Source organism: Tachypleus tridentatus, chromosome 6 (genome assembly GCF_004210375.1).
Source record: "Tachypleus tridentatus isolate NWPU-2018 chromosome 6, ASM421037v1, whole genome shotgun sequence".
Lineage (NCBI taxonomy): Eukaryota > Metazoa > Arthropoda > Merostomata > Xiphosura > Limulidae > Tachypleus > Tachypleus tridentatus.
In genome coordinates this window covers 99,062,182-99,080,658 of record NC_134830.1, presented here as the reverse complement: position 1 = coordinate 99,080,658, position 18,477 = coordinate 99,062,182, and the positions used below count along the sequence as shown (strand labels likewise).

Genomic DNA, 18,477 nt, shown 5'->3' with positions numbered 1-18,477 from the left:
GCTCTGTAGTGCACTTACTAACAGTGTAGAGTATTATACTTAGTTTTGTGATCTCTTTAAATTGATTTGTTTCAGAACTTAGTGCTTGTTATAAGTTTCTCTCTGAAAACATTTGTGTTGGATATGGCCCAGTGGCTAACATGTCAGACTGTTAATATTAAGTTCCATTGCTACAGAATTATTGTGATTCACTCATTGAAGAGGTTGTACATTATAAAAGTGGCAACCAAATCTTATAATTCAATTTCCATAGCCAAAGCACTAGTGATGGTGCTGTTAACTAGCTACCTTTCCTTGTTCTATTAGTTTAAAATTAGGGATAACTAATGCATATAGCTCATATGTAGCTTTGAGCAAATTTACAAAAACATAAACTGAAAATTCTCTGTTCATCATAACAGTACCTGACCTTTGATTGAGTAGGTTAATAATTTTATTATTGTTGGATTGCAGTGCTTTAAGATATTTAATGTTATGCAAGTTTTGATATTAAATGTTTTTAATATATGAGAAACAAAATATCTACTAGTGTGATATAAAAAAATTTGTTAAAATATTTTTTTTATATTTCTCCAGTGTTAACCTGGCATCATCAGGATAAATTGATTATACCAGGCTAATACTGCTGAAATACATGTGTTTTAACAGTTCTTTTATATCCAATTTTTAGCTGTTTTTCACCTTATTTATTACCAGTTGTGTGAAATAAACTGACTCTTTGGAAGAAAAGTAGAACAAGATAAGTATTCAAAATTGAGTAAATGTAACTGTGAAACATTGGTTAAATTGCAAAAGATGTTTTGTTTTGATGGTATGAAAGGTTAATTATGTTTAAAGTAATTAAAATGAAATCTCGCCACTCATTTTCTATGTTTGTTTCTTAAAATTCCTTCTGTTTCTTTTGTAATGCTTCATCTTAAGATGTTAACAACTTTAGTTGTATTTTTCACAACACTGTGTACTTATATTTTATAGTTATTTTACTTGGTAATGACACTAGAATAATATAAAGCCTACTGAAGAATTCACTAATCATTGCACATGTTTTACTGAGGTGCAATATTGCTGTCAGTTAGTTGAACTGAAGATAAATTGCTACTGAGAATTTGTGAAAGTCTGAAAATTGTAAAAGTTAATTACTAAAATTTGATTCCCTGTCTTTTCAAGCTGTGAACTCTTATTTTGTATGTCAAACCATAAATGTTATTTTTGGTTGATTTTGATCAGTACATTTGTAATATAAACAAAAATAATTGTTAAAATTTTTTAGTTTTTAGCATATTTATTTATGTCTTGCCAGTTACACGTTTGCATAAGTCATGCAACTTGAATGGTTAATTATTATTTTCTAGAAATTGCCTTTAAAAAACATTTTTTTTATAATTAAAGGAAATGAAAAACGAATGGCCAATACATCAAATGGTTCTGTAGTTTCTGATGACTCTAAACCAGCACTTCCTCATCGTCTAGTCAAAAAAGTAAGTTAATAGTGTGGGTACCAAGGTAACAGTTTTTTTTACAATGTTGTATAAAATGTAAATCATGAATTGCGGATTTAAATGGATTTAATATTCAATGACAAAAAAAATCCTGTATTACTATTAGCAATTTTTGTTGATAGAACACTGGTACTATTATGATTAAATTGTGTGCACATAAAAATGTGTCCTAGTCATCTATAGATAAATGGTTATTAAGCAATGATAGGAGAAATAACTGGTATTAAGAATCAGTTACAATATAGAACTGATAATGTCATTATAAACAGTAAATAAGAAACCTTGTAATTGTCATCAGGCTGTTTAATAAAAGAAATTCTAGTGATATTTGTATCTATTGATACATAAACTGATACTGTTAATATATTTCTTAGTAAAAAAGGGAATTTGTGATATAATGATGTTTGTTGGTGGAAGAACTCATATTAATATTTTCAATATCTGTTTGTAGAACATGATACTATGTATAAATATCTGTCATAGAAGGACTTGAACTAGTTTTCTATTTCCATTAATAAAATAAGTTAAACTTATAATAAACTCTAGATAGAACTGGTATTAGTTACCAATTTGTTGATACAACTTCAAATAATATCAGTATCTACATGTAGGAGAAAGGTAATAATTATCAATATGTGAAGAAAAACTCATACTAATTATTTATCTTAATAAATAGAAGTGGTAATCACTGTTCTTTGTTAATATAAATTTTATTGATGTGATAAATACTTATAGGTGTAAGAACTTGTAGTATAGTAATAATTTTCTAGACAGAAGAACATACAGTAGTTGTCAACATTCCTTAATAGAATAACTTGTACTAGTATCCTTGATATGTTGTTAAACAGACCTACAAATGATATCAATGTGTGTAAATAAAAGAATTGGCACTAGTGATATTAAATCTTTGAGATGTAAGAACCTATATTAGTTTCCAGTTTTCGAGGGTATACCTAGTAGCAGTTATCAACATCTGTTGTCAGAATGACTGGTAATATCAGTCTCTGTATGTGGAGTAACTGATGCTAGTGACATTAGTCTATGAGAAAGACGAACTGATACTATATGCTGTTATAAGGACTATTACTGCACATGTAATTATTCTTAATCTAGGTGGCAACAAAACTAATAAAGTAATTTGAGCTAAATTTTTACCCATGTTTTTGTGCATCTTTGATCAAACCAGATTGTATAATGTATCAGCATTTAAGACTGATCATCAGTTCACTGGTCAAATGTGTAATGTTTCTCTCCTTTGCTTTCTCTTTTACCATTCATATTTGTTCTGGACATTTTCTCAAGCATAGCTCAGGCATAGTTTTTGATGCTTGGGATGTAAAAGTGGGTTCTCTCAGAACATTCCTGTTTCCACCAGAACAAAGTTTTTTGACTTTGAATTTATAGATCCCTGCAGCCCTGAAGGACCCATGTCCCATAGTGACCATTTGGTTTGTGAAACAATAAATTCTAAAACTCCAATATTCAAGGTTCTGTTGACGTCTCCTGACTCTTTGAAGAATTTTCAATTCTGCCATCTTTAATTAAGCTAAAAACATAAAACTATGTACAGCCCACACCACCATCATAACAGGGGCTTAACTTTGGAAGATCTCGTACTGAAATTCCTGCCATTTATTGATTGATTGGCCAAATGTGTCAAAATACTCAAAATATCCTCATCCAATTGTTGTACCACTTAAAGCTTAAGTTGGTGGAGCCTTCTGCTGCAAAAGTCGTCTGGACATTCAGCTATTCATACTTGACTTATACCAGGCGATAGATGCAGATAGAATTGGTCTTTTAAAGAAAACATTTAGAGCAAAAAAAAAAAAAGATGATATAGACTTTAATAGGTATCAGTAACTAACTGATTCTAAATTCTTTAATCTGACTGGATTGATGATCAAATTTCATTTTAATTGATAGGCCTACAAAAAATTCCATCTATGAGGAATGCTTTTGTAAGTATCTTTGTGAACCTGTTTGTAGATTTTTGTTAGATTCCATCGGAGGGTTTTCTACAATTCTGAATTTTAAAAAGTAATTTTACTGTAAAGAAAATTGTAAATACACTCAGTGCATTCTGCTTTGGTGAACAGTTTCATTTCTTTGTCTTGTGGATTAGAACATAATCAGCTACTAAGAACTGATATCAAACTGTTTGTATTCCTGTACAGGATCTTCTAGAAGAAAGGAGCAATGATGTTGCCATTCTGATTTTAAGGTGATGAACACAAATACACAAAAAAAGTGTTAAGTTACTGTATTCACAGGCAATTGATACTTGCCAAACCAGTAATGATTGCATCTACTGTTGGATATATTATGTCTGTCTTTGTACCATAGTTTGCTTGTGGACAAAGTAAGGATGTATCATGTGTTAGAAATGATATTGAGAACATTTTTACCAGTAGGCTATCAAATGTTGTGTCTGTTGTGAATGAAGAATTTAGGAATGCATTTTATTGACTTTACAAACTAAGTATGAAAAGATATTGATGACATTCTTTCTACAGAAACTGTGTAACTAGTACTTTACAGAGGATTCAAGTCTTTTGAAACTTGTCACACAAATGCATTGGGAAATATAAACCACAAATGGTTGAACAAAACAGTGGAAACTACTAGGCATGGTATTTAGCAACCTACATCATCCTTTCAAATGGGTTATGTGAGAGTTTTGTTATATTCATTTGAAATTACAATTGGCCTGCTCTCATGCAAATTATAAAGTTGATTATGCTTCTGCAACACATCAAATACACAAACCATTGAAACAAAAACTCCAATTGTGTGCAGAATCTGAAGGTTTAAAGCATAATGGATCAGTGTGGAAATAATCAGTGATGACGAGAAACCCACTTGTTGAGAAATTTATATGCAAAAACGGCTCGTTTGGGCTGAGAAAACACTTTTACATAGAAGAGCGAACAACGTTTCGACCTTCTTCGGTCATCGTCAGGTTCACAAAGAAAGAGGTAACTGACCGGAAGCCGACCACATGTCTGAAAGGGGTTGTGTAACTGTGTGTCGAAATGTAGAGGGCGGTATTAGATGTTTGAATATATAATTTTATTTTATTAATATAGGTATAAAGGCATTCCTTTATATTGGTTTATTTTGGGTTTAAGTTGTTGTATAAGTAAGGCTTCTTTAATTTTGCGTTTGTTTATGTTTGTTTCTTTATTTAGTATTTGAGTGTTTTCTATGGTTATGTTGTGTTTATTTGACTTGCAGTGTTGAAAACGTGTGAAGGTGACTTTTATGTTCTTTGAATCTGGCTTCCATTTTTCTACTTGTTTCTCAATATAGAAGTCGTGGCAGTTATCACATTGTATTTTATAAATAATGTTGGTGTGGTGTTTGTCAGTGTAGTTTTACATAGTATAGACCTCAGTTTTGTGCGGGGTTTTTGAATAAATTTGGTATTAATTGGAATGTCATATTTTGTTACTAATTTTTGCCAAATGTTGGTTATTTGTTTGCTGATGTCAGGAATATATGGTATACAGCAGTATATGGTTTCGTGGTTTTTTGATTCGTGAGCTGTATTTACTTTAGTTGGTTGATTTTGCTTACTGTCTAGGTGGGTGCGTATAATGTTTTCTACTGTTTGTGGAGGAAACTTATTGATGTTGGTGAAGTATTGTTTTATTTTGTCTAATTCATCGTTAATTTTATCTGGTGAGCATAGTTTTATGGCTGTGTTTATTTGGTTTCTTAGTATGTTGAGTTTTTGTTTTGTTTCATGTGCTGAGTCCCAAGGAATGTATAGACCAGTATGGGTGATTTTTCGGTGGATTTCTGTTTGAAATTGTGTATCAGTTCTTGTAATTTTGAGGTTAAGAAATGATATTTGATTGTTTTCTTCCTGTTCACATGTGAAGTTGATGTTGGAATGTATAGAGTTAATGTGATTGAAAAAATTAAGTATGTGTTCTGTAGATTTGAATCCATAACCGTGTCATCTACGATTATCTGTACCAGTATAGTGGTGGATGTAATGCTGTGTTAATTGCTTGTGTTTCAACTTGTGTCATAAAAATATTGGCTAGAACTGGTGATACTGGGTTTCCCATGCTTAGGCCATTTGTTTGTATATAGTTTTGGTTGTTGAACATGAAGTTTGTCTTTATCGTGGTGAATTCTATGAGGGTTGCTAACTGGTTACTGGGAATTTCTATAGTTGGGTTAGGGTCTCGGATATAGAGTTCTAAGGCTATCTTGCAGGCTTCAGTGGTTGGAACTTCTGTAAAGAGGGATATAACATCGAAACTGGCCATTAAGGCTTTATGATTAAGTTGATTTAGATTAGACTTGAAATTAAAAGAGTCTTTGATAAATGAGCTGGCTGATGTTACATATTTGGAGAATGCCCATGCTATGTATTTACCAAGGTTGTAATTAAACGATTCATATGTGGACATTATTGGTCGTAATGGACAATCTGGTTTATGAGGTTTGGGGATGCCGTATATTTGCGGTGTGCGTGAGTCGGTTTTACGTAGGTAGGAATAAAGTGTTTGTGAAATTGTGTTGGCTTTTTTCATTTTAGTAGTAATTTGTTCAGTTGCGTCTCGTGTGTCTTTGTTGGATTTGTGTGTATTGGTTTAAATTTGTTCGTGTCTGATAGGATGTTATTCATTTTTTGGATGTATTCATACATTCAGACCTCTTTCTTTGTGAACCTGACGATGACCGAAGAAGGTCGAAACGTTGTTCGCTCTTCTATGTAAAAGTGTTTTCTCAGCCCAAACGAGCCGTTTTTGCATATAAAAAAGTGTGGAAATAACTTGATGTAGATGATATGGTTTTTAGATTTTCCACATTGGTTTGATATATGTCACTAGGTTTATATCAGCTGAAATTTTCATATTTCAAATAAGGTGTACTCTTTCTGGAATCAGTATTAGGGTTAGAGTGACCCATCCATATAAGCCCATTTCTTTCCTGTGTCATGCATTTGCAAGAGTAGTGTCATGCTGTGCACATTGTCAGTAATGTTGTTCCTGGAACTCAACCAGCATAGGAAATTCTGGCTAACAAGACAAGTTGAAGGTATTCAAGGTGTTGCAACAATAATTGGTGACACTTACAAGAAATTGAACAATGATTGAAGGTAGAATATGAATGTGTAATTATACGCAGTACATGAAATGTGACATTTTTATAGTAACATTAAAAGTGGTTTTCAACATTTATGAGATAAGGTAAACAAAAGTAATTAAAAAAAATGAGAAGTGTATTTTATAGACCTGGTAATATCAGTTTCTGAAGAAGAAAAAACTAGCACTAGAAATATCAGTCTCTGTTGATGAAAGGACTGGTATAGATGTTGTAACGTCTGTCAGAAATATAAGAACTGTTATTTTTATGGCTGCTGTTAGTATTTTTTAAATACATTTATATTAAAGATTATTTTCCAAGTAACTAAGTAATTAGTTAAGCAATTTCTAATGCCCTAGATTTTTAAGCAAACCTAATTTTTTAAGAATAAATTACTTTTATTCATAGTTCCTCTAAGCATTGCAGTAATCTCTTTTAAGTATTATCCAAATCCTCGTTTTTATCGTTCCTCTGCGGCATCCAGTTATTTTAGTTGATTTTACTGGATGCTGTACATTTGGTCAATCCAGACTTAAAAGTTCTGTAACATTTATTATTGTATTGTTGATACATTATAATAATAATAATTCTGAAAATAACATTTGACTGAGTGTCTGAACTTTATAGTTGTTTCATAAGAAGTTTATTTTTGACATCTTTTAAGTTACTTATTTTGTCAAGAATTTGTAAAAGATAATGTTTAATTCTTAACAGGGATCAGCTTCATCATTTATGCTTCAGACTCGAGAAGTTCGGTCTTTGCCAGTTTCATGGGAGATCCCAGATTCTTCAGCTTACTCCCCATTACAAACCAGTGAGGCCACTCTGTCATCCTGTTCTCCTTTGCACACTCCAGAAGCGTCAGTTTCTCCAGCCCGAGAGTTGCCTCGACCTCCTCCACCCATCCCAGCCAAAAGATCATCAAGTTGTGGCCGATGTAGCAATCCAGCCACACCTCCGAATTCTCCAATGGCGACTCCAGACTCCCCATCTCAAAGCACCTCTTCTTTGCCATCTTCTCGGACTTCTGCATCTGGCCAGAGTGCCTCTACCTTTAGCTGCGACTCCTAACCCAAGTTGGAGTGACTACTGTTCCACATATCGTGCAGTGCTACTTTATGTAGGGCCACAAAACGTTCCTCATCTCTAAAACTGTGAGAAATTGGATAGATATTGATGTTTTTTTAATTAGACTATGCTCATAATTTTGTTTGTAAATTCCATCGAGAATGTATGTGTGTGTGAATGTTGCAAGTTATGTTAGTTTTCTTCCCAGTAGATAGGAGATTGCTCTGTTCATCAACCACTCTGTTTGTTTTTAAGTCTTTAAAACTGATGTGAATAACCCTATTGCTACATTCCACAACTCTTTCTAAAATTGTGTAGTTCAGAGGTCTTGGTTAAGAGCAGCAGAGAAGTAAGTTTGAAGTATCTGATATAAATAAATGCCAAGAATCTATGACACTGTTAGTATATGGGTTACGTATAAACAAAAATATTTATTCACATGTATATGTGTAGTTCATGTTAAAATATATACAAATATTTTAAGTCTGAAACATTTCTGAAACTATTGTTATTCCCAAACAATACACTAATTTCTTTAGAAATACATAAACAAAATTTAAACAACAACCAAGTAATTTAATATTTGTTTTCAGATATCAGTATTTAATTGAAGATACCATACAAATCCATCTCCATTTCCTCAGAATCCTATATAAAGAACTAGTATCACAACATTTCTATATTATCTTTGATTCAAAAAAAAATCTTGTGCACAATTTTTAAAACAGTTTCTAAGCATTTTACCCATTATTAACCTTGCATATGTTTGAACCTTCACACTATATTTGTCTTGTAGTAGGTCAGTTGTTAACAACTACAACCTAAATAAATCTAGATGTATGTGAGAACATTACAGCATTTGGTAATTTGTATTTTTAAGTTAACTAACAGTGTTACTGACTTAAGCATAATATCACTTTGGGACCATGTATTAGTATAACAGTGCTTGTGTATTTCCATTAGTAGGAATGCAGAGCTGGAAGATATCTGTAATTTTTTTTAAAGATGCTGCACCAATATAACAAAAAAACAAGTCTAATTTGAATGAAACAAGTTTTAACCATGATGAATTAGAATTAACCTATATTAAGAAAAAAAGTACAAAGTCATTTTCTGAATAAATGTATACAAGAGTACTGAAGTTTATTTGCAGTCAATAAGGTATATAGTTATTAAGTATTTATACTTTCTATGTATTTTATTACTGGTAATCAGACATTAAAACTACTTTAATTAGTTGTGAAGAACTAATTTTTATTTGCTTGATGTAGTATTGTTTACCATTTTTGGAAGGATGATCTTGCTTCTGTTTTAATATATAAATTCTTTTGTCTGTGTTAAAATTTGAGTTTCATTGCTTTGAGAGTTTTCTCATCACCCTTTACAGTTCAGAGATTTTGAAATTGTTTTGGTAATTACAGAAAAAATTCTAATTCATTCAGTTTTTCTGTATTTAGCCTTATCAGTAGTTTCAAAGTAGGCCTTGGAAGCTCAACAATAATATAGCAATGAAATTCAGTCACTGTTGTTGACCAAAGTTCTGTGTTTTACGTATAGCTTTGTGTATTATATATTGTTCAAATTTGTATTCATTTAAAATTTATAAAGGTGTGAAATCAAAACCTATGAGGTTTTCATATGTTAGTCCATAAGATAAAACATGCTACGTACATTGCCTGTGGATTACCAGCAATATATTTTAGCAGTTTCTTTTGTCAGGAAGTGTTGATGGATTATCCACCAAGGAGAAACTGCTTCTACATTATATCACTGTGAGGGGGGAAATACTGCAAACTGAAGGATTATATAGTCACAGTTAATTTTGTATTATATATAAAAGAGAAAAAGGTTAGTTTTGTAAAAGTTAAAAAGTGGTCATGTGCTAGTCATTATTGTCATGTTTTCAAAGCAAGTATGTAAGAATCTGCAAGGAAGTATAGTGGAGCCTTTGTTCTTGTTAGATAATATTCCCAAAATTGAAACTAGGTTGGAAACTATGACTAGGGTTTGGTGCTTTTATTTCTGCATAGAAATCATAAACATATCTCTATGCCATTAATGTCCTCCCCCTCAATAAAAGGATTATTGAAGTAAAATTGTTTCATGATTAAGTTGTCCTTAATTTATTATTTAAAACAGTCTTTGATAGAAAATTAAGATCAAGTGTATACATTGACTGTAGTATATTGTGGCAGTGAAGAAAATTAGACTGAACTAGCATGTTTCACCTTCATGGTGGAGGCCAATATAACTCATTTTTGTGACAACATCTGAGTGATTGAGGAAACAAGTTCAGATATTTTATCTAGTTGAAACTGTATTTTTGAGTTTATTGTTTGTGTTAGTTTTTTTATTATTATGAAAGACAGCTGAGTGTAAACAAAGTAGCAGACTCAGGACTCGTAATTAGAAATGTGTTCCTGGATTTACTTTGTTAAAACATATCTGAAAACCTTTAAGAAATCAGCACCTATGAAACAAACCAGATTCAAAGATTCGTGTGTAGAATGTGGTTTAAACTGTTTTTGATAGTTTATTTTGTGGTTAAGAACCCTCCGTGTACTTGAGCGTTAAATAAGCTTTATGTAAACTAGTTCAAACTGTTTTGTATATTGTCAAGAACATATATTTGGACAACTACTTTCAGATATAGCACATAGTTGAATAGTTTCTTTGTTTATTTTGTATTTAAAACATCTTTAGACAGCTATCAGGTTTAGAATTGGCAAATAATTGAAAATGTCTTCTAGTGTATCAGTCCCTAACAGAGAACCATATCACTAAGTAAAGATAGCCCATTGTGTAACTCTGCACTAAGAAAGCATGTGACAGTAACCAATATGTGATTCAACCCTTACATTACATTATTAAAAAAAATAATTTATCTGAGATTAAACTTTTTCAATTACATGAGAATAATTTTAAAGTAAAAATATATTTGTTTTCAAAAGATTGCTTTGGACAGCTATGAAAAATGAAATTTACATTTTTTTAGGGATAGTATTTGCTGCTGGAACTTTACAAAAAAGGTTCAATTGTTGAATAAAATCTAAATTATTTTGAGATATTTTTGAAGAGACTAGAACAAAATCAGGTTGATAAACTGCACCAGTTGTATTACTTAATGGGGTTATAATTATTGCTAAAATATGCATATATAATTAGAAGAAAAAAAATACTTCAGTCAAAACAGAAATGAATACTGTTTATACTTGCAACTATTTTTTGTGAAGACATCTGTAGAGAGAAAAATCTTTTGCTCTGCTTCATTTTATCACTTGCATATTAGACTATTTAGTATCTGTCAGCAACTGCTTAGTTACTTTTTCAGCACAAGACAGTTAATGACAGTGCAGTTTGTTCTGAAATTTGCCAACTGCCTAATAAAGAGAAGAACAAACTTTCGAAAAATCTTTCGTCACTGTAATAGAACCAATAAACAAAATGTGCTTTTAAGGATTTTCTCTTTACACTAAACTATTTTTCAACATTCCATCTCAGTTGTAACTTCACTGATCAATGAAATGTGACTACAGTATTACTTTATATTTTAGTAGAGTTTATTTTTCTTATTCTAACTAAATTTATTACATGCAGAAAGGCTTGTTTTATGATTTTCATAAATTTATTATTGTTAATTATGGATGTTGCTTTTTATGGCCATTTCAAACCATCACCTCTCATAGTGCATGTATTTATCATAACCTATTTCACCAATAAAAATCTTGCTAAGTCAAGGGTTCCTGTATCAAATATTTATCTTCTGCTTTTTCATGTTTTTAAATTATTATTGATATTGCACAAAAAATGTGAAAGAGTAGTACTATTTATATTATACTGAATTTACTGGAGCTAAAGAACATTAAGGTGAGGTTAACACAATTTCCCTGTAAATTCTATGTAATTAATTTTAAAACATTTAGGTCACAGCAAATATCCATACATATAATTTAAGGACAACAGCAGATGTTTTAGTTCATTTTGGAAGTCCCATCCACTGTTATATGCTGAAATAAGTCACACTTTTGAAGTTAGCCCTTTTTATTCAAATATTTATCAAGTCTTGGTTTAAATGAACTGCATCTATCACATCTAAAAGGTACCCAACCCCATTAGAAAAATAAAGTTGTTTTAGCTAAAGATGACTCCTATCCTACTAAACTTTATACTTGTGGCCTTTATTCTCACCATTAAATGTCATGGAACAACACTATCAGTTCCTTTTACAATCTTAAATATCTATATTGCAATCCCTGGTCCTCCTAGTAACCCTTTCCAAGGTAAATGCCTAAGACACAACACAGTGCTCCACATGTGGTCTGATGAGGTAAATTCTTTAGACTTGTATTCAATATTTCTGTAGTATAACCACTGACATTTCTTAGATGGCTTAAGAGACTGTATAACCAGAATATGAAAATCACTATCAAGATTATTTCAATTAAAAATTACAATACATTGCTTTGGTGATTTAAGAGATTGATCAACCAGAACACCAAGATCTGTTTTTCCATAGCACTGGTAAGATTATTTACATCAAAATTATACTCTTAATTCAAACTATGATATCCCATATGCATTCCCTTACATTTATTCACCCAATTCAATAAATATAAATTCTTCTATAATGCACCAGTATCTAAAATTTCAATATTGCTAGCCAATTTTAATAATTTATTGACCATTTTTTCATCTACATCATTTATGTAGTTTAAAAAAGTAGCAATGGTCCTAAAACTGAACCCCAAGGTACCTCACTTGTGACATGAATCCAGCTTGGTTGAACTCCCTTTATAAAAACCCTATGAATTTCTTTCTTCCAACCAGTTTTCTATCATATGAGCCAATCTATCTGCATACTTACAAAACTAAGTTTCCAGCAAGCAATGGCACCTTATCAAATGCTTTCTGAAAGCAACAAAATCTATGCTTCTAACATTTCCAAAGAATATCAAAAAATTAGTAAGGCAAAATTTTCCCACAGTGAAACCATACTGACTATCCAACAAAATTTAAACTGTTTTATGATTTTGTAGAGAATATTTTTTGGACTTTCAAAAACCTTTCCAAACACTGATGTTGGGCTTATAATTAGTGGGTCAATATTGAACAGATGCTTTGAAGAAAGAAAAAAAAGTAAAATTAATCAACTTTCAATCTTCTGGCATCTGCTCACTATTAAAACAAACTGTAGTGAATGACTCACATATCCAATCATTAACTTCCTTTAAAACCCTTGGGTAAATAGTATTTGGCTCAGAAGCTTTATCATTCTTTAAACTTACCAATTTTTTCTTTTAAAAGTTCAGAATGAATTTGATTATCATGTTCAATCTCATTTCCATGTAGCAGTTATTCTCAAGATGAACGTTGCTTTAAAAATTGAAGAAAAAGAATTTAATAACCCAAGTACTTCAAAGATATTAGTCTTCCAGAATCATCCCTAGAAGACACTATTTCCATCCTAACATTTTGCTTAACCTTAATGTATTTAAAGAAATTCTTGCTATTAATTTTAATGAATTTAAACTTATGTTTATCATGCTTTAATTTTTCTTGTACTTCCAGCCTCCCCTCCTCTTTTTCTTCTTCATTTTTCCACATTTACCAATTTATTCAGTTACACTATTCACAATAGCTAATTCTTGTCTCATCCCTTCCAAGTGTTATCATTATCGTAGCAAAATGATAATGAAAATATAATTATTCCTTAAATCCATATGCAGCAAAATAACTATAGCTGTTTTAGAAGTGAACAATAAATGAAAATATTATTGTTCCTTATCTCCATGTGCACCAAAATAACTATAGCTGTTTTAGAAGTGAACAATAAATGAAAATATAATTGTTCCTTATCTCCATATGCACCAAAATAACTATAGCTGTTTTAGAAGTGAACAATAAATGAAAATATAATTGTTCCTTATCTCCATATGCAGCAAAATAACTATAGCTGTTTTAGAAGTGAACAATAAATGAAAATATTATTGTTCCTTATAGATACCTGGGTAATTAGTGAAGCAATCCTTGTTGAACTTCTAAAAAGCTGTATCCCCAATGGTTTGACTTTTAAAAATTTTCAGCCAATATACTTTAAATTGAAATCCCCCATAATTATAATTTGATTAATAGTTGAAACCTCTATATCACTGTGGAGTTTTACATCAATTTAACCAGTTTTCTTGGTCTGTAACAAATCCAAACAGATTCAACATTACTGTTACAGTTGTAGAAAACAAACAGCTTATAATAGTGTAATTAAGTAAAATACATATTAACTGAATGCATATAATAGCTGATAACTAATAACATTTCTTCCCATTCAAGCTGGCTTTAAAATTTTTATGAAGGTTGTAACTACACTTGAGTACAAGACTATGCTTGAAGCACTCTACAACTACTAATTTTTCTTTTATAAAATTTACACAGAATAGTCAATATTTTAATATATTTATTGTTCACAATTAATGAACTTACACTTAAATTTAATTTTTCAAACATACTTATACAAGATGTTTAAAGTGAAAATACTACAACTTTACAAGAAACACCTAGTTGGAAACACATTTCATAAGTGCAATTCTATCTAACACAGATTTTTCTAAATGATTCTAGGCTTCCATATTACAGAACTCAAACACAATAAGATGGTTTTCTATACAGCAACACTTCACCAGCAATAACATGCTCAAAACCTTGTTTTTCTTGATCAAGAAACATATTTAAGTGTATAAACTACTTTCACTTAAAACTCATAGTTTTATTCAAATATGTATACAGATAGATTTAGCACAATCAAGGAGTAGGTAATCAAACTAAACTATATTTAATTGTATGATTGTAAATGTATTTCTGTAGATTTTCCTCATAAATTCCTGAAACAAAGATATGAGTGGATTAATTAGACTAAATGCTTAACAAAAAACATCAAACTGATTATATACATATACTTTAAATCAATGAGAGAAACTTAAAAAAAATTCCTTATGCTATAGTTTTCACATTGCAGTAGGATGACAAGCATCTTGGAACTAGTGCTAAGATTCCTACATTACAGTAAACATATTGCTAGAATAGTTACCATTTTTCTTATAGCATAAGTTGATCAGTACTGCTATACTATTACAGAACAATAAATTAATGAAATCATAACAACTAAAACTATTCTTATGAAACTTGCATCACTCTGTTGTTGGTACCATAATAGGTTTACCCTTTGGATCATCAAACCTATCCATTGTATGTATTCCAAATAGTAACTGAATTCCACAAGCAAGGATGATTGAGAAGATTAGTACCACCAATATTCCCATCCACGTTGGAATAGTAAAAAAAGTTGTACAATCAAAACTGTCTGAAAAGACACCCTGAACATCAAACACCTGAACCTGAAAGAAAGATTCCTTGTCAACCAAATAAACAATGATACAAATTCACCGTAATAGCAAGGCCAAAACTCAAACAATCATTTAATGATATTAATTCAATCTTACTACACACATTCAAATGGAGATGATTATCATTATTTTCAGTGAATATTAAAACAATTTTTACCTCTTACAATACACTGAATTTGAGTTTATAAAAAAGGAATTTATGTAACTATTAGTGTTTAAAGTAGATTTTGTAGATGCAAAAGGACAAACACATTATGAAACACTTCTACATTTAGCATTTTCATTAATTGTTATAATAATATTAATATATTTATGAAACATCAAACAGCTTGCTAGTTAAGATCATAAACAATACTTTTAACATTTTAACTTCTTTTTTTGATGCTATACAGTGACATTTATAAAACACTTGTTTGTTCAAATATAGGTTGCTGATGGCCTTACAAAATATAATTTATTTTTTTCTTTATCAGAATACAGAGAAAATAGGAACAGTAAAAAAAAATTTAATTAACCAGGAAGTGTAGTCCAATTATAAAGTTTTCTGTGTAATTCTACATTCTAAAAGCGTAAAAGACAGACTTAAGCAAAGTAAGTAAATTACCAATCTTCTCTAACTTTAGGATGCTAAGACTGTCTGCCCAACACTAGTTGTTACATAGTAGTCTATCCAAATATTTATAATCACGAACAGGACTTGATATTAAAATAGGCATTTCTAATAGCTCACCTGAAAAACATTGAACTTTATCTGAACAATCACTTCATCAGATAAGTTTGCATTCTGTAATAACAGTGATCCACAGCTATAAGAGAAACCACTTGCTCCTCCAATGCTTTCTGTCCTTAAGGTAACAGCTGTTTCATTTTGGTTAATTTTATCACTGGAAACTGTAATCACAGCTTCTTCCAACCACCAGGATCCATGGGGCTTACTGAAGTTCAGTCTGTCAAAAAAAAAACATTTAACTTGCAAAGTTTCTAAAGATAAATAAAAAAGCTGGATATATACAACTTACTAATGTTTAAATATGTAAAAACAGCAAGTTAGTTTTTCTATCAAAAAATATTTCACAAAAAAAAATTATATAAGCCATTTTGAAGGCTTGTAGTATGGGCTTCACAAGTGAAATTTAATACCACTGAAAAAAAGAAAAACAAAAATTAGTACTAGAAGTTAAAAACAGTCAGTTTGCTGTTATCTACTTACATTGTTAACAATATTATAGTCAATTTTCCCCATTAAGTTTCAAGAGCACATCTACATATTAAATTGCATAATTTAAATGAACAAAAACAGTATTTTATTCTGTTACAGCAGAGAAAAATGTTATAATTTTAATTTCTGCACAGCTCCATTTTTTCTAGGCATCAAAGAATATAATTAATATTTACTAAGAAACTATCATCCCCTAAATAAATACTGAATCTGGTTTTCCACCTGATTTTTTTTTTTTTCTGTTAGTGGTTTTACTACTGCAGCCTATGGTTGACTTTCTTTAATGTTACAGCCTGTGGTCTGAAGAATCAGTGATAAAGCTAAGTTTTGAAAACAGAGTCAACAACTACAAACAGTTGAAATGGAAAGATTAATTCTATTTATGTCAATATAAAAAACTAAGGTGGATATAAAAGTAGTCTGTGGTTTAATGGTATATTAGCTACCAATAGCTTTAACAAGGGTGAACAAAAGGACTCAGTGTAAAGATGACTCTAGGATCAAACAACATATCTGGGAAGTTTTTTATATAACTTCCTTCAACATTCCTTTCATTGCTAAGAGGTTTTTGTCTGTCAACATTAGCACCTCAGAGCTTCCACAGAAGGTGAACAAAAATAATGCAAAGTTTACAACACTTTTAAAAAAAAAAACCCAGAGATTCAGGATTTCTTTTTGTAGATTCTTTTGATTCCTGATATTTTCAATGTGTTAATTACATATATTTGAAAGCTGAAGGAATACTCTTAAAGGAAGTTTAGTTAGATGTAATGCATATGTAAAATATATCATGAAACTTAATGTAATATTGAGAATAAAATATATTTATTGAAAATCAGATGATCTTAACCAAGAATAATATTGGCACAAGTTTGATTTTTGTTTTTATGACCAGAAGTAGTGACTGCTTTAATTAACAAAATGGTATCAAAAGAAATATAATGATAAATATCAAACAAGCTAAAACTGGCTGAATATATAATTGGGAGTTTTCTGATCAATATATATAGTTTAAATTCTAATCTTTTGTCAAAACAGTTCTACAGCATTTTAAAATTTACAACCTGAGAAAAGAGCAAGTTTGATACCTTTCATTTACCAGAGGATTTCTACATTTTAATAGTGAAACTTTTAGTTTTCTGTAAATTCAAGAACATTTTAAATGTTTGTGTGTGTGGGAGAGACCATAAAATTTCCAAGGTTTGTCAAATAGCACTACAAAGCTATAAAGAAAGGAAATGATTGCAACTCAGTACTTTTCCAAACTATGCAGCAGAAATTTTTAGTACTTTTCATTTACATGTAAGCACAAACATTGTAGTAACAATGAATTTTATTAGTAATTTTTACACTACTTTAGCTTTTGACAATTCTAATCTCTCACTTTTGTTTTTGTGCAAGTATTAGCTTCTAAGCTCCAAAATCTGATAAATTATAGTGTGATTCAATGATACTGAAACACTAATATCTGATTTTTGGTTATTTCAAAGTGTATGTATATATATAAATAACCTAAAATAACTCCCCATGTAAAATTCGATAAGGCTTGGTAACCTATGGCAAGAAGCAAATAACTACATAGTCTGTAACTAGAATACTACTGTTTGACATACTTCTATATTTACTGTTCTATGTTTTAAGAGAAATAAATTTAGGAACTAATTTGTAAATAGTAATAATGCATACACATATATAATTTATTATAACCAAATTGTGACTGTGTCTTATAAAATACTAGTCCACTAAAATACAGCCAAGACAGGTTACTTTGCCAATTTTATATTATTCGATATAGTAACGTTGAGTGCACATGTACCTTGTCATTATAATCTCTGTAATGTTAGCCAGGTGTACTAGAAAAGGTCAATATTATATATACATAAAAAAGTATAATGTTACAATATATAAGCTATTTAGACTAAACATTTGTGTTTTAATGTTATAAACTGTAGCTATTCTAGAACAAAAAAAACAACAATTTATATTCTTTTCCTAATTCTTGATGGTGGTTATAAGGTGAGTCAAACTGACAAACTCCATATAATTAGGGTAGAGAAAATAATAGATAAGATAAAAATTTTACTAAAGACAAACACTTGGAATGTATTTAGGAGGTTTTAGAAATTACACAAATGATATTTGAGATTTACAAGTTGAAAAATAGTTTTTCATAATAACACGAAAATCA

At 30.4% G+C, this 18,477-nt stretch overlaps 2 protein-coding genes across 8 annotated transcripts in view; one reads left to right on the top strand and one right to left on the bottom strand.

Annotated features, from left to right (window-relative positions):
* LOC143253163 (dedicator of cytokinesis protein 3-like) overlaps window positions 1-8,753 on the top strand; it is a 155,059-nt gene extending 146,306 nt beyond the window's left edge. For 6 of the 7 annotated variants that reach the window (XM_076506529.1, XM_076506528.1, XM_076506531.1 and 3 more), the window contains 2 exons: window positions 1,390-1,478; window positions 7,320-7,818. In XM_076506529.1, the coding sequence (XP_076362644.1) occupies window positions 1,390-1,478; window positions 7,320-7,676 (446 nt within the window). In that variant the 3' untranslated portion in view covers window positions 7,677-7,818. Of the gene's footprint in view, window positions 1-1,389; window positions 1,479-7,319 lie in introns of all 7 variants that reach the window. The other variant, XM_076506530.1, reaches the window with a different exon arrangement.
* A 5,354-nt stretch (window positions 8,754-14,107) lies between these two features.
* LOC143253164 (V-type proton ATPase subunit S1-like) overlaps window positions 14,108-18,477 on the bottom strand; it is a 42,616-nt gene continuing 38,246 nt past the window's right edge. The window contains exons 8-9 of the mRNA XM_076506534.1: window positions 15,801-16,017; window positions 14,108-15,061 (exon numbers count right to left, since the gene is read on the bottom strand). Coding sequence (XP_076362649.1) covers window positions 14,855-15,061; window positions 15,801-16,017 — 424 coding nt within the window. The 3' untranslated portion in view covers window positions 14,108-14,854. The remainder of the gene's footprint in view (window positions 15,062-15,800; window positions 16,018-18,477) is intronic.